The sequence below is a fragment of the Myotis lucifugus genome, unplaced genomic scaffold (assembly GCF_000147115.1).
Source record: "Myotis lucifugus unplaced genomic scaffold, Myoluc2.0 scaffold_1991, whole genome shotgun sequence".
In the NCBI taxonomy this organism is placed as follows: Eukaryota; Metazoa; Chordata; class Mammalia; order Chiroptera; family Vespertilionidae; genus Myotis; species Myotis lucifugus.
In genome coordinates this window covers 10,484-32,205 of record NW_005873039.1, presented here as the reverse complement: position 1 = coordinate 32,205, position 21,722 = coordinate 10,484, and the positions used below count along the sequence as shown (strand labels likewise).

Sequence of the window (21,722 nt, the reverse complement as noted above, 5' to 3'; positions counted from 1 at the left end):
TTCAAGACCACTGAGGTCAGTGTGGGTGAACACATCTTACCTTGGGGATGAGGTAGTTTCTGAAGTTAACATCACAGGTCACTGCATGGGGCAGGTTGGTGGGGAGGAGGTTAATGTATCTCTGGACCTCGTGCACCATAGCATCCGTGTAGGGCATGTGGCTCCTGTCCTGCATGCAGGGGCTCCGCTCTCTGCCAATGACACGGTCAATCTCTTCCTGGACTTTAGCTGGTAAGACATAAGTAAGACAGATGGAAAACAGGAAATTGCATACCGTATTTACATACCGATTCAGGGATACATGCAGCACTAGGGTGTCTCGATGTCATTGTAAACATCAGTTATATGCCCAGAAATACACCCAGACATAGAGAAATAATTGCCATGTAGATACATACAGCTCTCCTACTAGCTAGACTTAAGATACAGCAACCCATACCTGTATAAGCATACCTCATGATATAAACAGAAATGATGAAATGGTCAAGGAATTAAGTCCTTGTACGAAGAAAAATAGGAAATCAAATATAATTTTATATCAAAATAATATGTGGGTTGGAAAGTTAAATGATAATGTATGTTTTGTGTATTTGTATGTTTTGTGTATTTCTATCTCTTTCCCTCTCCCGTCTTCTCTGAAATCAATAAAAGTCTATTTTAAATAAATAAATAATGACTTCTATTTCTTTCTTTTTTTAAAATATATTTTATTGATTTTTTACAGTGAGGAAGGGAAAGGGATAGAGAGTTAGAAACATTGATCTGCTGCCTCCTGCACACACACACACACACACACACACACACACACACACCCACTGGGGATATGCTCTCAACCAAGGTACATGCCCTTGACTGGAATTGAACCCGGGACCCTTCAGTCCACAGGCTGACGCTCTATCCCAGGGGTGGGCAAACTTTTTGACTCGAGGGCCACAATGGGTTCTTAAACTGGACCGGAGGGCCGGAACAAAAGCATGGATGGAGTGTTTGTGTGAACTAATATAAATTCAAAGTAAACATCATTACATAAAAGGGTACGGTCTTTTTTTTTTTTAGTTTTATTCATTTCAAATGGGCCGGATCCGGCCCGCGGGCCGTAGTTTGCCCACGGCTGCTCTATCCACTGAGCCAAACCGGTCAGGGCTATGACTTCTATTTCTTACTTGCCTATTTTTAGACAATATCTGATTTCCTGGTAAGGAAGGTGAGAATTTACTTCTCCATCCCAACCTCATACAAAATACACACAGACGTGTACACAATTCCCTTTATTCTGTTTTCCCCAATATAGTTAGATCACATTTCAACATCATTCTGACTATATATCCTCTCTGGTAAGACGACTATGATTATGTTTCATTTTTGGTACTTTCTTGGACTTAACCATGATTCTTTCATTCAATTCATAATTTTCTCTATCTTCATTTAGAATTTCTCTCTCTCTCTCTCTCTCCTGCTACAAAAAGCTTTATTGTTTCATTTGGTCCAATGGATGGAGAGGGCTTCAGGGTGGTTAAAAGAATGGCTAGCAGTTTCGGGGAGAGGCTCAGGTAAAAGCCAGACACCAGGGAATGCATAGGGGGCCCCTCAAAGGCCTCTGGGCTCCAAAGGCTCCTAGTCGTGCTGGAGGGTGAGCCTTTCCAAGGATACTGGCCCAGCCCAGCCTGAGGGCTGGCAGCCTGCAGAGAGGAGCCAGGTGTCGCCCATCTTCTTGATGAGCTTCACCTCCTCACCCAGGAAGTGGTTCTCCCAGAAGTCACAGAGCTGAGGGGCTGCGCGTGTAGAACCAGGGCCTGCAGCTCCCACAGGCCTGGTTCAGGTTCCTCTCCAAGGCCATGGCGCCTTCCATGGCCCTGAGTTTCACCCACTTATCTTGGGGAGGCTCAGCGTGTCCTGGAGAGAATGTGGCCACCGCGCTGGTTTTGCAACTTTAAGAACCGCTCGCACTTCTTCTCCACCAACTCGCAGAGGAAATGGCCCGCGCCCTGGAGAGCCACATCGTCGTGTTGGAACAAAAAGCCCAGAGAGAGGTAGGTGGGAGCCTGCAGATGCAGGCCAGGCGGTTGACGGTAGCCTCCCACTCGGTGGAATAATTCTGACAGGTTTGGAGCTCATGGTTGTTCTGCAAGAAGGAGTTAAGGTAGGGAAACACCCGGTGTGTTGGCTGGTCTCAGAGGTTGCTCTGAAGGTGGTGAGGGGATAAGATGCTGGAAGGTGGTCGGAGGCTGGAAGGAGGGGCGTCCCGGGGTCTGTTCCGTCCAAACACTGTTGAAGCAAGAGTCAGGCCCTGGACCGCCGAGGGCACTGTCGATTTGGAATTATGTCTGAATACTGAGATGGATGCTTCTAACTCCTAATAACAATTTCCCCGTTATTAGGAAACCTCAGATAATCAATCATTTCTCTTTTTTTGCTTGGTGTCTCCCCTCACACCTGCTTTATCCACCTAATCATTTTGAAGTGGATATTTCCGAGGCCTGGCATCTAGCAAGCTCCCTGACAATTTCCTTCTCCTTTGAGCCCTCCTGATTTCTTGAGCCCATGACTTCCTCTGACGTGGAAACAGACATTTGGATGAAAAAGGGAAAAGGGGGGTGGGGTGTAAAGTTTTTGTCAAACGTACAGGTCTGAGAATATACTCTTATTAATGTACAGTTTGATAGTTACTCTTGAGAATTCTGATGGTGTTCTGAATCCCAATCCTACACACGAAATGATGAAGCTCTTTGAGTGTTTTTGTGATTTTCTTTTTAATCCTCGTGTTCTGAAATTCATGACCCTGTGTCTTGGGTTGGATGCTTTTATTTCATTCACTCTGATACACGTTTCAAAAGAATGTTCTATCTGCATGGCAACTATGGAGGTCTTTCCTCCAGACCTGTTCACTCTCTGGAGTTTTTTAAAAATCTGGCTGCTGAATTTCAGGAAGTAGGATGGAGAAAGCAACTAAGAGTCTCTGAATTCTAGAAATAGATTCTTACCTAACGTTTCTTTTCAGCCCTACATCTCACTCTTTCCCTGTCATTTCTCTAGAAAATAAACCTCCCTCATTGTATTGGGGAAAAGCAGTTACCTGATAAAAGGAGTTGTCAAAGGGACTTGGGCAGGGAGAGCTACCTTTTCAGCCTGATTCTACTTCTATCTTCTTTGACACTGGTACTTCTAAATACCAAAACTTATACACCCAGCCAATGTGGCTCAGTGTTTGAGTGTCGACCTATGAACCAGGAGGTCACAGTTTGAATCCCAGGCATGGCATATGCCTGGGTTGGGAGCTCAACCCCCAGTGTGGGGCGTGCAGGAGGCAGTCAATCAATGATTCTCTCTCATCACTGATGTTTCTATCTCTCTCTCCCTCTCCCTTCCTCTCTGAAATCAATATATATATATATATATATATATATATATATATATATATATATCAAAACTTATAGGGATGTAGGGAAACAAATAAATTTTTTAAACTTGATTTTTATTGTTGACACTATTGCAGATGTGCCCAATCTCCGCCCCCCCCCCCATCCTCCCCTTACCTTTGCCTGCCTCCACCCAGCTCTAGCCCCTCACTTCCCTCTGGCTATCGCCACACTGTTGTCTGTGTCCATGGGGTATGCGCGTGTGTTCTTTGGCTAATCCCTTCACCTTTTTCACCCAGACTAACCCAACCCCTCCCCTCTGTCAGCTGTCGGTCTGTTCCATGTATCCATGACTCTGTTTCTATTTTGTTCGTCAGTTTATTTTGTTCATTAGATTCCACATATACTAGTAAGTGAGATCATTTGGTATTTGTCTTTCACTGACTGGCTTATTGCACCAAAGGACCTGAATAGACACTTCTCCAAAGAGGACATACAGATGACCAATAGACATGAAATAACTCTCAACATTACTAATCATCAGAGAGATGCAAATTAAAACCAGGTGTCAGCTCACACCTGTCAGAATGGCTATCATCAACAAATTAACAAACAACAAGTGTTGGCAAGGATGTGGAGAAAAGGGAACCCTCGTGCACTGCTAGTGGGAATGCAGACTGGTGCAGCCACTGTGGAAAACAGTATGGAGGTTCCTCAAAAAATTAGCAATGGAACTGCCTTTTGACCTAGCGTCCCCACTTCTAGGAATATATCCTAAGAATCACAAAGATTCCTCCTCATGGAACTTCCTCTTCTGACACTGAGGTTACAATTTCATCCTCTCTACTGAGTTCATTATCTCCCCTCTATATGCTCTCTGCATTTCAGAAATTTGTTGAAGATTTGTTGGCTGTTTCCTGACCTCCTCTTATCCAACTTTAGAAGACTAATTCTCATTTGCAATAGGTTGTAACCATTTTAGTGGGATTTTAACACAGGAAAAAAATAACGTATGTTTCTAAACTGCTACACATAACCGTAACTCTATAAAGGTATATTTCTCTCCTAGCCAGTTTGGCTCAGTGGATAGAGCATTGGCCTGCGGACTAAAGGGTCCCAGGTTTAATTTCTGTCGTGAAGGGCAGGAACTTTGGTTGCAGGCTCCTCCCTGACCCACGCACTGGTCAGGGCTAGTGCAGGAGGCAACCAATTGATGTATTTCTCCCACATCGATATTTCTCTCTGTCTTTTCCTCTCGCTTCCACTCTCTAAAAATCAATGGAAAAATATCCTCGGGTGAGGATTTTTTAAAAAAAGGTATATTTCTAACATAAAGTGCTTGGAAAAGATCTTGTTTTGGCAACCAACTCCTTTCTGGAAACAGACTTCTGAAATAACAAAATTCTTTTATGCAATATCTTAAGCCTGAATAGGACCACATTGCTTGGGAATCTCAATTTTTAGGACACTTTCTAGACTGGAAATGATCTCAGGCAGCCTCACTAAGTAAGTCTCTAGGATTTTCACTTATGCTTCAGTAAGAAGAGTTTCCATTAGAAACCTGCATTCTCAGAATGAGGGGAGATCTCTGAGGAATATACCCACTGTTTAAAGTGAGTAGCCTTTTCATAATAAAACCACTGTGCAGTCCCAGGCCACTCCAAGCTGGTGTGTGCCTGCCACACATAACCTCCCAGGAAATCCAGACCGCACTGTATTGCTTTGGCTACTGCCCACAGCGTCTTCAATCCTCTCAGACATCAGCCTGTATTTTAGAAAGATGTCCCATTATTATCCCTTCTTTAAACTTGGAAAAATGAAGCAGGTCAGAGGCATTTTAATAATGACATTTCTCTAAGAGAAACAAGATGGAATGTCCTTGCCGTGTCTTTCCAATGTCTTTTCTGAAATTCAGCCCTCCCCCCATGCTGGGCGTACCTGAGACCTCCGGGTGCTTGAGCAGGAGCAGGAGAGCATATCTCAGCGTGGTACTCGTCGTCTCTGTCCCAGCTCCAAAGAAATCAGACACGGTGATTGTCAAGTTGTCAATAGTGAACTCCCCGTGCGGATTGTGCTTTTCCTAGGAATAGTTTGATGAAATTATTTGACAAATTCATTTTCCAGAATTCCAGTTAATCCAAAATAATTCATTTGTTTTAAAGTTAAGCCAACATACAAACTGCAAGGTGCAATTTTTTAAAACAAAACAAAACAGCTCAACCACAAACATAAGCAAAGGACTTGAATGACATTTATCCGAAGATTAGAAATAGGTAACAGCACATGAAAATATATTCAGTATCACTGGTCATCAAGGAAATGCAAATCAAAGCCACAGGATACTTCATATTCATTAGAACAGCTTTAATAATTATAAAAATGAGAAAATAAGTATTGGCAACTGTCAACAAATGGGAACCCTCATACACTGCTGGTGGGAATGTAAATGCTGCAGACACCATGGAAAAGCTTGGCTGTTCCTCAAATGTTAGACGTAACATTGCCGTAGGTCCCATCAACTCCTCTCCTAGGAATGCACCCAACAAAAATGAAAACAGGTCCATGAAGAAACCTGTATACAAATGTTATAGCATCATTACTCATAAGAGCCAAAGGCAGACACAACACAATGTCCATCAATAGATCATGGATAAATAGTTTTCTGAGTACAGGTCCTTTGCCTCCTTGGTTAAGTTTATTCCTAAGTATCTTAATTTCTTTGTTGCAATGGTAAATGGGATTATTTGTTTAGTTTCTCTTTCTGAGAATTCATTCTTGGTCTATAAAAAAGCCATTGATTTTTGGGTGTTGATTTTGTATCCTGCTACATTGCCAAATTCATTTATTTTATTTATTTTTTCAGGAAGAGCAATTTTAACTTTCTATTAAATATTCTTCCATTATTTTACCCCATATTTTACTGAGTTATAAGAAATAACATTAGCATTAGAAAAACTAAGAAGAAAGATAAATGTGGATAATCACTAAACTAAACATATGAAAAGAAAAATTATAACAGGATTGAACTTTATAAACTTAAATTAATATGAGATAATTTTTAAACTGTGCATATCAAAGCAAATTTTACTATTAAAATAATTTAACACTGAATTTTCAAGAAGGAAACTAATTTAAAAATATTTTTATTTTAAAAAAATATGCCTGTGTTCAGCTACAAAATTTCCCCCCAAGTTCTGATATTTCTTTTATTTAGATTTGGGAAGAAAATGCCATTCTGATGGCACAAAATGCAAATATTTTAATTGTTTTAATTCCAGCACAGAATTTTAATAACTATTAATGGAAAACAGATTAAGGTCATTAAATGCACAACACTGATTTCTGGCCAGCTTCTGGTGTTTTGTTTCTCCCTTAGTTCTCCCAAGGAAAACTTAAATTGAATCTTCAGCAGAATAATCCTCAAATATACTTCATAAGTAAAATGAGAGCTTTTGTTTACATAGTTTTTGGATTTTGCTGTTCCTAATTTTATTCTGGAACTCAATTTTATCCCAAACCATAATTACCATATGAACATTTTAACACACAGTTGTATGCAATTCAACAAAGCAGTAGTACACCATCAGGCTCTGTTCACCCAGCGCTTAGGGAAAACAGGATTGGTCACACCCACTTAAAAACAAATCTCATGCTATTTGCCAATGCATGGTTTCAGTCTAAGTTCTGACAGTGAAATATATGCATATATATTTGTAAATCTCATCTTGATTTTCAAAGGAAGGCACAGGAAGTTCTTCACAGCTTAGCTTTGCCTGGCTGGAGCTGAAGATTTTGTAACTTCATAGCCAGACCCATGTTGCCAGTGATTTTCAATTTACCTTGAAAGAAGGCCGACTGAGGATTCATTTTACCCATCATCAAAGCCATCAAGTCCGAGTCAGCCATGGTGACTGTGCAGTCAGCTTCCTTATCTGAGCTGGGAAGCACTGATCCTTTGCCATTCTTCACATCCACCACCCAGGTGGCTTCTTTACCCCCAGGGCCATCCTTCACCTTGAAGGCCAAAATACCGCCAATTTTCTTCACAAACTGTTCCCCTGCTTCTTCAAGCTTCTTTTCAATTTTCTTAAAGACAAGCTTTGCCTTAAATCCTTCAACTGCAGCACTGATTGGAGCAGCCTCAATTTGTTCAGTTCTGGCAGCTTCGAAAAGCCCATCTTGTAGATTGTGACAACTACAGCTCCTCCAAGGCTTAAATTATGCTGCAGAGCCGCCAAATTCATTTATTAAATCTAGTAGTTTTTTGGTGGAGTCTTTAGGGTTTTCTATGTACAATATCATGTCATCTGCAAATAATGAGAGTTTTACTTCCTTCTTTCCCATTTGGATGCCTTTTATTTCTTCTTGTCTGATCACTGTGGCTAGAATTTCCAGTACTATGTTGAACAAGAGGGGTGAAAGTGGACATCCCTGTCTTATTTCTGTTCTTAAGGGAAATGCTTTTAGTTTTTGCCCATTGAGTATGATATTTGCGGTAGGTTTGTTATATATGGCCTTTATCATGTTGAGATATGCTCCCTCTATTCCCACTTTGCTGAGAGTTTTTATCAAAAATGGGTATTGGATTTTGTCGAATGCTTTTTCTGCATCTATTGATATCATGTAATTTTTGTCTTTCAGTTTGTTTATGTGATGTATCACATTTATTGATTAGCAACTATTATACCAGCCTTGCATCCCTGGAATGAATCCCACTTGGTCATGGTGTATGATCTTTTTAATATATTGCTGGATCCGATTTGCTAATATTTTGTTGAGGATTTTAGCATCTATATTCATCAGGGGTATTGGCCTGTAATTCTTTCTTTGTAATGTCTTTACCTGGTTTTGGAATTAGGATAATGCTGGCCTCATAAACAAGGCTTGGAAGTATTCCTTCCTCTTAGATTTTTTGGAATAGTTTGGGGAGTATAGGTGATAGTTCTTGAATGTTTGGTAAAACTCCCCTGTGAAGCTGTCTAGACATGGGCTTTTGTTTGGTGGGAGTTTTTTTATTACTGCTTCTATTTCATCAGTTGTTACTGGCCTATTCAGGTTTTTTTATTCTTCCTGATTCAATTTTGGGAGATTGTATTTTTCTAGGAATTTGTCCATTTCATCCACATTGTCCAGCTTGTTGGCGTATAGTTGTTCATAGTATTTTCTTACAATCCTTTGTATTTCTGTAGTGTCAGTGGTTATTTCTCTGCTTTCGTTTCTGATTTTATTTATTTGGATCCTCTCTCCTTATTTCTTGATGAGTCTGGCTAATGGTTCATCAATCTTGTTTATCCTTTCAAAGAACCAGCTCTTGGTTTCATTGATTTTTTTGTATTGTTTTTTTAGTCTCTATGTCATTTATTTCTGCTCTAAACTTTATTATTTCCTTCCTTCTACTTACTCTGGGCTTTTCTTGTTCTCTTTCTAGTTAAGTTGTAAGGTTAAATATTTCATTGTTAATTTTTCTTGTCTTTTGAGGTAGGCCTATAATACTATGAACTTCCTTCTCAGGACTGCTTTTGCTGTGTCCCCAAAATGTGGAGTTGTTGTGTGTTCATTTTCATTCCTTTCCAGTAAGTTTTTTTTTTATTTCTTTTTTGATCTCGTTGGTAACCCATTCATTATTTAGTAACATGCTCATTAGCCTTCATGTTTTTTAATGTTTTGGGGTGTTTTTACATTAGTTGATTTCTAATTTCATTCCACTGTGATCTGAGAAGATCCTTGATATGATTTCAGTCTTCTTGAATTTGTAAAGATTTGTTCTGTGTCCTAACATGTGGTCTATCTTTGTAAATGATCCATGTGCACTTAAGAAGAATGCATATTCTGCAGCTTTGGAGTGAAATATGCTACAAATGGATCAATTAAATCCATCTGATCCAGTGTGTTCTTTGGAGTCACTATTTCCTTGTTAAGTTTTTGTCTGGAATATCTATCCAAAGTCAGTGGGGTGTTAAAGTCCCCTGCTATGACTGTATTGTTGTTGATCTCTTTCTTAAAGTCCTATAGAAGTTTGGTGTTTTATTTTTTAATATGTTTAGGTGCTCCTATATTGGGTGCATATATGTTTACCAGGGTTATATCCTCTTGTTGGGTCAATCCCTTTAGTATTATGTAGTGACCTTTGTTGTCTCTTGTGATGGCCTTCATTTTAAAGTCTATTTTGTTGGATATGAGTATAGCTACTCCAGTGTTTTTTTCTTTTCCATTTCCATGGAAAAAATTTTTCCATCCCTTCATTCTCATTCTGTGTGTGTCTTTTGTTCTGAGGTGGGTCTCTTGTAGATAACATATAGTTGGGTCATGTTTTTGTATCCATTCAGCTACCCTATGCCTTTTGATTGGCGTATTTAATCCATTTACCTTTAGGGTTATTATTAATAGGTACTTATTTATTGCCATTATATTTCTGTATTTCTTTAGCCTTTTTTTTGGTCCATCTATTTTGAATGATAGCCTTGCTGGACATAGTAATCTTGGTTTCAGATCCTTCCTACCAGTCTCTAGGTAGTCTCCACTTTATGTCGTTGGTTATCACCGTTCTCTCCAGCTAGTCTCCCATTGATTATTCAGGATTTTTTTTTTTTTTTTTTTGTATTCTAGTTGCAATTCCAGTTTGGTCCTGGGAGCGTGTCTGTGTAGCATCCACTTACTCCACACCATTTTTAATCCAGTCAATTGATTTTTGATGAGGGTACCAAGGCAATTCATGTGCTATAAAATAGTCTTTTCAACAAATGGTTCAGGATTCATGCCTACTGACACCAACTTCCAACTCGATTCCTATGCCAATTCATTTATTTTACATTCAGTTAAGGCTTGTCTCTTCCATCCACCTATTTCTCACCACAACCTCTACACCTCTACATACACCACTCACCCTTCTGAAATCCTCTCCCCTGTCCTTCACTATAAATATATTAAGATTTATTTTCAACCACTGGATGTGCAGGAAACCCAGCAAGGTAAAGCCATGCTATTCCATTCTCATACACTGTGGGCAACGTCATGTCCATGTTCACATCATGGCATACTATTCTGTATTTTCTAATTTGTTTGTAATTGTTTCTGTTTTCACTTCAGGCATCATTCTGTCTCTCCTCAGGTAAATTATTAGTACCTAAAAAGCAGGATTAATGTAGTCCACTTATTTAACAATTCACTGTTCATTTAACAACCTAATAGTATATCTTCCATATTGCTTGGTGTAGATTCATGCACACTATATTTCCTTAAGATGCTTGTCAGAATTACTTCCCTGACCATTGAAATATCTCTGGTAAATACAAAAAGTATTCAGTGAACCACAAGATGCACAAGCAGTCAAATAACTGAGTGCTTGTTAACACTTTACCTGCTCCATTTTGATCAGGAAATAATCAATGAAGTCCCGAGGATTGTGAATGTCCAGGGATGCTTGATGTTCCTTTGTTTTCTCTGTAACATAACTTCTTATAAAAGCAATATTTTTAAATACTTTGTTCTGACTCCCTGGGAAATAGTCCAGGAGAACAGGGCAATTGTTGTAGATCTAGAAGAGAAAAGGATAGTTTATCTGATAAAAAAAAAAACACTTAATGAAGACATATACCATATACTGAGCCCTAGTCAGAAACTGTACTGGAAATATTAATGAAATATGGTCTTTGTTTTGAGGGGGATTTCTATTTTACAAATATGTAACTTTCTACACTGATAGGTGTATTTGAGGGAGAAAGTTCTGACCAGAGGAGCAAAGATGGTAATCACTTCTATACACATTCATCATGCTTATAGTATAAAAACAGGCACATATCAGTTCTCTCATTTTTTACATCAATTCTTCCCTGAAATCTTGAAATATGGGATGGCATGAAATACTATGATTCACATTTTGTAGATGACAACAGAGAGGGAGGGAGTTTAGGCAATCTGATACAGCGCACAAAACGTAACCTTGCTGTTTCTAGCTCTGTTTAGTAGCCTCAGACGAATCAGTATCTTAGAACTGGGAGGGTCCTGGTGATACCATGAAACACAACTCAACATTTTATATATGAAGTAACTGTGCACAGGGCAGTTAAGTGACTTCTTTAAGACCACATCACTATCTTTTAGGCAGAGTACAGAACATGTCAACTCGCACAGGGTAAACTTGTGATGTTTGTGTATGGTTCATACACCATGTACCCAATCATTTTGTCATCCCCCAAACAATTACTTTGTCTGTTAGGATGCTAACTAAAGCATCAAATACTCTTACCCCAGTTAGTGTTCCCTAGCAGCATCTGTGGTCCCAAATATTCTCCCTTCTTGAAGGAGATATTCTCTTCCTCCCTAAATGCATATATTTCTGTCAGCTAATGTACTGAAGAAGTCGCCAAGTATTGACTAATGACAAGACCTGTGGGTAATGGAATCCTTTCAAGAGGAACCCAGAAGTCCATTTAGTACAATAGGCCTGTTTCTGGAAGTTATCAAAGTACTTTATGGGAAATTGGGCTTTGGAATTTAGCAGGAAAATCCTGGACAGGGTCAATAGGGTTGAATTCCAGATCTGTATTCTGGGCATTTCTTTTCTGGTCTATCATTAAAGGGCTCGGCCCAATTTCCCAGATGAGCACTTCATGATGCTAAGCTCTGGGAAGGACTGTGGCATTCACCCATTCACTTCACGGCTTGGTACACACAGCGATGTGGACTTCTTGGAGAAAAGAGCATAAAGGATTCCATAAAGATGTGAAGAAACAATCTTGGCCTCACCTGAATCCATGGAGAGCTCAGAATCTTGACATTTTCATTAAACCTTCCCATTATGTTTAGAAAAGCTTTATCTTTATAATCAAAACGCTTCTGGAAAATAATGGAGCAGATCACATTGCAGGGAGCACAGCCCAGGATAAAAGTGGGATCACAGGGTGATGCTAAAGAATCAGAAACAATTTTAAAACACCATTAGAATATACATATGAAACACTTCGATTATGAAATAACAGGTAAAGATAATTTTAGAAACTTTAAAGCAATATCTTGCCTATAAATTTCCTAACAGCAAAATATTCAACATGCATGTGGGCACATCCCCAGTAGAGGGTGTGCAGGAGGCAGCTGATCAATGTTTCTCTCTCATTGATGTTTCTAACTTTCTATCCCTCTCCCTTCCTTTCTGTAAAAAATCAATAAAATATATTATTAAAAATATTCAACATGCATAAAATCAATGCATTACTTTTACCTTAACCTGAGTATATTATTTCAACCTAGCTAATTAAATAACAGTTTTCTGAAAAAAATACTCAATTTATACCCATTGTCTTTATTTGTATTCAAGTACAAATTGTCTTTACTTTTCACCCAAGGTGACTGTTAATTTGGAAGAAAAAAATAAAGGGAAAAAAAACATTTAAAGAGGCCATTTTTATATATGTCATAATTAAAGTTAGTGCTGAATATCATTTGTCTGCAAAGCCTGTAGAAAATTAAGTGCTGGTATAGAGAAAGAATAGAGACCTCACGATGTTTTATGTATGATGAATAATTGAAAGAATCATCTGTAGAAGCATCAGAGGGGGAGCTATAGCGAGGAAGATTGTGGGTGAATTCGTATATTTGAAAGAATAAGTGTAAAGAAGCAGCAAGCATCCTTGTTGTAAGACAAGAAAAGCTAATATATAGCTCTGACTGGTTTGGCTCAGTGGATAGAGCGTCTGCCTGCGGACTGAAAGGTCCCAGGTTCGATTCCGGTCAAAGGCATGTGCCTTGGTTGCGGGCACATCCCCAGTAGGGGGTGTGCAGGAGGCAGCTGATCAATGTTTCTCTCTCATTGATGTTTCTAACTATCTCTCTCCCTTCCTTTCTGTAAGAAACCAATAAAATATATTTAAAAAAAAAGGAAAAGCTAATACAAGTGAACAATTATTATAAAATGGATTTTTTTGCCTAAAATAAAAATGAAATGAGAATTTTTTATTTCAAACATAAATCCCACATAAGCAAAACAAAAATGGAGTTCTTTTAAATCTTTATTTCAATGTTTAAAAAAATTTCCCTCCCACCTGGCCAATGTTGCCCAGTGGATTGAGCATTGTCCCATGCATCAAGAGGTCACTGGTTTGATTCCCAGACAGGGCACGTGCCGGGGTTGTGGGCTCAATCCCCAGTAGGGGGTGTGCAGGAGGCAGCCGATCAATGATTCCCTCTCATCAATGTTTCTATCTCTCTCTCCCCCTGTCTTCTCTCTCTAAAATCAATAAAAACATATTTTTAAAAATTTTTCCCTACTGGAGGATCCAAGATGGTGGCAGAGTAGGTGGATGGTACACTCACCTCCACCCAGGACCAAACTGGAATTACAACTAAAATATAGAGCAATCTACCTGAATAACCAACTGAAGACTAGCTGAAGAGAAGTCTTATAACCAAGGATTTACAGAAGAAGCCACATTGAGACTGGTAGGGGGAGTGGAGACATGAAAAGGGCTGGTAGCTGAGATTCTGGAGAGAGATCTCAGCTGCAAAGGTTCCCCCTGAGAAGTGTGGGGTCTCAACTCCAAGCCAGGCTACCCAGCCCCAAGCACAAGAGCTGGGAAGAGGCTCCCATGTAATATCTGGCTGTAAAAATTAGCAGGGATTCTGTCCACCAGGGGGAGATGGAAGTCTGCTAGAGACACAGGTGCCCTCTTAAAGAGCCAATACCCAAAATCTCATTCATAACCACTAACCTGGGCTCTGGCAGAGGAAGGGAGGGTGGCATGGACTATAGTTCTATGAGGAGAGCCTGGGTTTGTGGCTCTGGGGAGAGAGCCACCAGGAACCCTGTGCTGCGTTATTCTCTAATAACACAGATGCCATCTTTCTTGGGTGGCACACTCCCCTGGAGGAAAGCAATAGCCCCACCCTCTGGATTACCTGTCACCCCACCCTGTGGAGCTTGAGCCCTACTGAGGAGTTAGCTGCCTGATACTGTAATGTATGCTTAATTGCTAAGAGGGTAGATCTCATGTTATGTGCTTTATACCAGCGGTCGCCAACTGGTGGTCCATGGGCCACTGGTGGTTTGTGAGGTCTGAAAGGTTGGCGACCATTGCTTTATACTATAAATTTTTGTTTAATGTGTGGAGGAAATAGTAGGGCATAGAATAAAAGGAAATATCTAGTTAGTGGCTTCTAGGCCAGGCTCTGTTAAATGTTCCAAGGCGCTAGCTGATTTGACTCAGTGGATAGAGAGTAGACCCACAGACTGAAGGGTCCTGGGTTCAATTCCAGTCAAGGGCAGGTACCTCGGTTGCAGGCTGCCCAGGTCAGGAACCCCGTGTAAGGCGAGTCAACAATGTTTTTTTCTCCCCCTCCTTTCCTCCGTCTCAAAACAAGAAAAAAATCAATTCAAAAAATATCCTCGGGTGAGGATTTAAAAAATATGTTCCAGGGCTCTAAGCTTTAAAAAAACTTTTTTTTTCTTTTTAATTCTCATCTAAGGATATGCTTTTACTGAATTTTAAAGAGAGAGAAAGGAAGATAGAGAGAAAAACATTGATGTGAGAGAGAAACATAGATCAGTTGCCACCTGTAGGTGCCCTCAACTGGGAACCAAACCTGCAATCTTTTGGTGTATAGGACTATATTCTAATCAACTGAGCCAACCTGCCAAGGCTAAAACAACTTTTATTTTAACCTGATAGGTAAAGGATAATTTGAAAAGCCTTGGGGATTTCTTTGTCTGTCTGTGATTCACAGGTGAAATATGATTTTTGGTGTTTCCTTTCACATAATATGGAAGAAAGAATTTAAAATAGATAGCTCTGCTGGCGTGGCTCAGTGGTTTAGCATTGACCTATGCAACAGGAGGTCATGGTTTGATTCCGATCAGGGCACATGCCTGGGTTGCAAGCTCGATCCCCTGGAGGGGGTGTGCAGGAGGCAACCAATCAGTGATCCTCTCTTATCTTGACTAAAGTCCTGGTGCACGAATTTGTGCACTAGTGGGGTCCCTCAGCCTGGCCTGCAGGATCGGGCCGAAACTGGCTCTCCAACATCGCACAAGGGGTCCCAGATTGCTAGAGGGCACAGGCCAGGCCAAGGAACCCCACTGGTGCACGATCGGGGCCAGGGAGAGATGCGGGAGGTTGGCCAGCCAGGGAGGAACCATGGGAGTGCTCTAGGGCATGTCCAGCCCGTCTAGCTCAGTCCTGATCGGCCGGACCCCAGCAGAATGTTAACCTACAGGTTGGAGTGTTGGCACCTGGTGGTCATTGCACATCATAGTGAGTGGTTGAGCAGCCTTAGCATATCATTAGCATATTATGCTTTAATTGGTTGAACGGCTGACTAGACACATAGCATATTAGGTTTTTATTATATAGGATGCTTCTATCTCTCTCTCTCTTTCCCTTCCTCTCAAAAATCAATAAAAAATATATTTTAAAAAATAAATAAAACAGGGTAATTTGTAAACCAAGCCAAAAATCAGTGTCATTTTGACAAAGCACTTTTCAGATCATTACACCAGCTGTGGAAGGCAGATAATTGCCACATACTTGTCACCAAAGTCCAACAAAGTTGGGGCAAGTTTAGCAAACTGAAAACAGAGCCAAATTCTACTTAGAGAAGACAGGATAAGTTGTACTTGATAATGGTTTAAATCTAGTTAAATAAAACATTTTATAACTTAGCATTTTTTGTATTTTGAAGAATTTTAATGTAGCATATATTCAAAATACATAAATTAATACAGTGAGTAACAAAAAGTAATTAATGCCAATATGTTTAAAATAGTGCTGTCTCTACAGAGAAATCATAAGTGATGGGAATTGTACAAAGACATGCCTCAGCAATTAATACCATAGATGGCATCATCATTGGCTCGAACTATGGGACTGGGCCCTAAAAGGCACTCTTAGAGATGTCTGTGAGGCTGACCATGCAAATCTAGGCCAATGAAATGCAAGCACATGCTACTTGTTACATGTTCCGTAAGAGTGTAATGAGGTCATTCCCACCACTTCCACTTGACAAGCATCACCTGGTGAAGTGCTTTGGAATAAATAACCCACATTTATGCTATAGCAAAAACATTGTTCCCTGACTTTGTCAAAACATGACTCAAAACTATTCTTTGTACCATGTTCATGGATTGGTAGAATCAACATCATTAAAATGTCCATACTACCCAAAGCAATCTATAAATTCAACGCACTTCCCATTAAAATACCAACGGCATATTTCATAGACCTAGAACGAACTCTCCAAAAATTCATCTGGAATAAAAAAAGACCCCGAATACTGCAGCGATCCTGAGAAAGAAGGACAAAGTAAGTGGGATCTCAATACCAGATATCAAGCTGTATTACAAAGCCACTGTTCTCAAAACTGCCTGGTACTGGCACAAGAACAGACATATAGATCAATGGAATAGAATAGAGAACCCAGAAATAGACCCAAACCAATATGCTCAATTAATATTTGACAAAGGAGGCAAGAACATACAATGGAATCAAGGCAGTCTCTTCAATAAATGGTGTTGGGAAAATTGGACAGATACATGCAAAAAAACGAAACTAGACCACCAACTTACACCATACACAAAAATAAACTCAAAATGAATAAAGGACTTAAATGTACAACGGGAAACCATAAAAATACTAGAGGAATCCAAAGGCAACAAAATCTCAGTCATATGCCGAAGCAATTTCTTCACTGATACAGCTCCTAGGGCATTGGGAACTAAAGAGAAAATAAACAAATGGGACTACATCAAATAAAAAGCTTCTGCACAGCAAAAGAAACCATCAACAAAACAACAAGAAAACCCACTGCATGGGAGAACATATTTGCCAATGTTATCACCGATAAGGGTTTAATCTCCAACATTTATAGGGAACTCATACAACTTAACAAAAGGAAGCTAAACAATCCAATCAAAAAATGGGCAAAGGACCTAAATAGACACTTTTCAAAAGAGGACATTCAGAAAGCCAAGAGACATATGAAAACATGCTCAAAGTCACTAATCATCCGAGAAATGCAAATCAAAACAACAATGAGGTATCATCTCACACCTGTCAGAATGGCTATCATCAACAAATCAACAAACGACAAGTGCTGGAGAGGATGTGGAGAAAAGGGAACCCTCATGCACTGCTGGTGGGAATGCCGACTGGTGCAGCCACTATGGAAGACAGTATGGAGTTTCCTCAAAAAACTAAAAATGGAACTCCCATTTGACCCAGTGATCCCACTTCTAGGAATATATCCCAAGAAACCAGAAACACCAATCAGAAAGGATATATGCATCCCTATGTTCATAGCAGCATAATTTACCATAGCTAAGATTTGGAAACAGCCTAAGTGCCCATCAGCTGATGAATGGATTAGAAAACTGTGGTACATCTACACAATGGAATACTATGCGGCTGTAAAAAGGAAGGAGTTCTTACCATTTGCAACAGCATGGATGGAACTGGAGAGCATTATGCTAAGTGAAATAAGCCAGTCAGTGAAGGAAAAATACCACATGATCTCACTCATTTATGGATAATAAAGACCATTATAAACTGATGAACAAAAATAGATACAGAGGCAGAGCAGCCTCGAACAGATTGTCAAACTACAGCGGGAAGGCCGGGGAGGGTTGGGGGGCAGGGGGGTGGGAGTAAGAGATCAACCAAAGGACTTGAATGCATACATATAAGCATAACCAGTGGACACAAGACACTGGGGGGTAGAGGAGGCCAGGGAATGTCAAGTGGGGGTGGGGAGGAGACATATGTAATACTTTTTGTAATACTTTAAGCAATAAAACAAATTTTTTAAAAAACTATTTTTTGTGATTTCGGATGTGAAAATAGTTAAAGTTTAGAGAAAATAGGAACGAACGACCCTTTGAATCCACACTATGCACAATCAAGGGTGTGCACACACAAGGAGCACGGACACACAAAACCTCCCTGGCGCTCTGCTTCAGACCCTCACTCCTCCACGGGAGGCTGACACCAGACCCATATGAAGGAGTTGATCACCCTGAAATGTTAAGGTCAGAGTTACAGTGCATAGAATCACCCACCATTGGTTTTCCTCAACTCCTCCACCAGGCAGCGGGCTTCCTCTTGAACACGGTCCTCAATGTTCCTCTTCCCCACGCCCAGATTCCGCAGGGTCATGAGGGAGAAGCGCCGGATCTCCTTCCATCTCTTTCCACTGCTGAAAAGGATTCCTACAAGGAGGGAAAAAGAAATTGGCAGGGAGGTCCCAGACAAGGAGGAGGAAGCTGACCCTTGGCGTCCACACCGAGGGGCCAAGCTTTCTGAAGAGATCTTCAAATTCCTATTTTCCATCCTCCCCGTCCCTATTCCACACGCACACCTACCAAACCCTTGGCTAACTTTCTCAAACACTGGGAAACTGCCTCTTCCAGCAAACTCCTCGCCCCGGTCGATCAGGGCTTCCTTGATGGCCTCGTACCCGTGCAGCACCACCGTGGGCTTCATGCCAAAGTACACAGTGAACACCGGGCCGTAGACTTTTGAGAGCTGGCAAGTGGAAAGGAGATTCAAATGTTAGCCAAAGAAGTCACTATTTGACAATATATTGTGCCTGATTCAGAATGATATTATCATCCTGGTTTATGTTTTTATTCGGTGACATGGCCTAGAATATTTCTGAAGTTACTACATAAATATGAGGGTGATTGTTAATAGCTGCCACTTATGTGCCCGGCAACAGCCTGGGTAAATTGTACACATATTACAATTAATCTTCAAAGCAGCATCGTCAGCGGTTCATTTGCCCCACTTACCAATAAGGAAATGGATGTCAGAGAATTTCAGTGCATTTTCTGCATCCCCTAGCTACTATGTACAGATTGAAATTTGAGCCTCTATTTATACAACCTCGGATCCTTTAGCAATATGTCAATCTCCAATGATCCCACCTGCTCCTTCAGGATCACCCGGGGAGCTCTTGCCATCAGAATTCTGATTCAGTAGCCCTGTGATGAGTCCTGGAATCCTATTCTCAAAAGAAACTCACCCTGGATGATCCTAATGCCCAGCCCAGTTCATGATCCTCTGTATTACTAACACAGAAGGAGGGAGCACCACAGGGGCAGCGCCAGGACATGCGGCATCTCATGGACAAGCAGTTTCTTCCACCTTCAGCAGTCCGGGCCACGGGCAGCCACAGAGCTGCTGACTGTGCCCAAAGGATCCTGTTACCAGCAAGCTGGCCCTGATAACTTCTCTCTTTCACTCACACTATTCCTAATCCCAGTTTTTTCCTTGATATCAGGCATAATTTGCTTCCTTTGAGAAGTACAGTTTTCCTACCTATTCTGAACAAAACATGGTGTTTATATAGTAGACTAGAGGCCCAGTGCTCGAAAATCATGCAAGGGGCTCAGCCCTCACAGCCCCAGCTTTGTCCGGAAGGACGTCCAGAAGGTCATTCGGCTGTCTGGTCTTATTAGCATATTATGCTTTTATTATTATAAATGACTTTCTTTTAAAATATATATATTTCTTTATTGATTTCAGAGAGGAAGAGAGAAGGAGAAATAGAAACATCAATGATGAGAGACGCCGTAGCCGGTTTTGCTCAGTGGATAGAGCGTCGGCCTGTGGACTGAAGGGTCCCAGGTTCAATTCCAGTCAGGGGCATGTGCCTTGGTTGCGGGCGCGTCTCCAGTGGGGAGTGTGCAGGAGGCAGCTGATCGATGTTTCTAACTCTCTATCTCTCTCCCTTCCTCTCTGTAAAAAATCAATAAAATATATATATTTTTTAAAATGATGAGAGAGAATCATTGATTGGCTGCCTCCTGCACACCACCACCCTTCCCCCCTCACCAGGGATTGAGCCTGTAACCCAGGCATGTGCCCCTGGCCGGAATCGAACTGGGACCCTTCAGTCTGCAGGCCGTCACTCTATCCACTGAGCCAAGCCGGCTAGGGCGATGACTTCCTTTTAAAATTACATTTATTGGGTGACATTGATTAATAAAATTATATAGGTTTCAGGTGTACAGTTCTATATGTCATCTGAATATTGCATAGTGTGCCCACCACCCAAAGTCAAATCTTCTTCCAGTGACTTCTTGAATGAAATTTCTAACCAAAAACATTTCTCTTACCATTTATCTTCAGCTAAAAATCGCCGTAAATAATGGGGAAACTAAACAGGGCAGCAGCTCTCCCATCTTTTGCTACTTTATTTTTTGATTGCAGCCTACAGAGACCTAAAGTACCTCACTCATAAAACGCATTAGTATTTTATTTCACTGTTCTTGTGGGTGAAAAGTCAAAAATAATACTCTACGGGGAGTATTTGCTTTACAATGACATGCTTTAATGATTTTATTTTAACACATATTTTAATAACTATTTTATTTAGAAGTAGATGTTAATTTCCTTACCCCTGGCAAGCTGCTGGAAGAACACAAAACATACTTACATTGCTTAAGGACTTGCTGATGTTCTTCACATCTAGCTGGAGTAAGTTTCCAATAATTGGGAGAGGAGTAGGGCCAGGTGGAAGTTTCCTTCTTCCAGAGCTCTGTATCCACAGCGACAGGAGAAGCAAACAGGAGAGACAGAGCACCAGGAGCGCAACCGGGCCCATCGTAGCGCTCTCTTCCTACTGAGTCTACTGGGAGCTTAAACTCCAAATGCTCATAACACTCTCTGCTACTCAGTATGTGCCTCTTTGATTCGAAGGGTGATTAACCAGCTAGATCTAGTTACTTTAATCTTTCTTTCTCCAAGGGACTTTGGTCTGTTGCTCAGTTACAAATCCCCACCCCTGAGATTCTGGTTTAATAAGTTTGGGGTAAAGCCAAGCTACTGTTATTTATTTTTAAACATCCACATGGTTAAGAACCAGTGAAAGTAAATGTTTTGATTAAAAAAAAATTGCTCAACATTCTTGCCCATCCCCACATGGCTCAGTGGATTTGGAGTGTTGTCTGGTACACCAAAAGGTAGTGGGTTCAATTCCCGTTATAACTGGGAAGGTTGTGGTTTCCATTCCAGTTGGGGCCCATAGAGGAGGCAACCGATCGATGTTTCTCTTGCATATCGATGTTTCTCCGTCTCTCTCTGTCAAATCAATAAAAACATATCCTCAGGTAAGGATTGTTTAAAAAATTGTTCAATATTCTGGATTCACAGATTATTGACCAGTTGAGAATTCATACCTTAGGGGGCAATTCTTGTATATAAACAAGCCTTTTGAAGACCCATACTAACAGCATAGGGAACGTAACTCATTAATCTTGAATCCCCAAATTGCATTGCTAGTTAGTTAAGTAAATTTATACACATTTTAACATCAAACTATGCCCCCACCAAAAATAAAAAAAACTGAAAAGAGAAATTATTAATTTTTATTTTTCCAATG

The 21,722-nt window shown here is 40.5% G+C and overlaps 1 protein-coding gene and 1 pseudogene across 1 annotated transcript; both read right to left on the bottom strand.

Annotated features, from left to right (window-relative positions):
* Positions 1 to 2,034: 2,034 nt before the first annotated feature.
* Positions 2,035 to 21,285, bottom strand: LOC102425332 (cytochrome P450 2C18-like). Its single transcript, XM_023748871.1, has 7 exons — positions 20,778 to 21,285; positions 18,700 to 18,862; positions 18,397 to 18,546; positions 12,102 to 12,262; positions 10,714 to 10,890; positions 5,295 to 5,436; positions 2,035 to 2,122 (listed from the first exon to the last, which is right to left on the bottom strand). The coding sequence occupies exons 1-7, from the start codon at positions 20,943 to 20,945 to the stop codon at positions 2,112 to 2,114; spliced, it is 972 nt and encodes a 323-aa protein (XP_023604639.1). The 5' UTR covers positions 20,946 to 21,285; the 3' UTR covers positions 2,035 to 2,111.
* On the bottom strand, positions 7,075 to 7,600 carry LOC106695651 (annotated as a pseudogene).
* Positions 21,286 to 21,722: the final 437 nt, after the last annotated feature.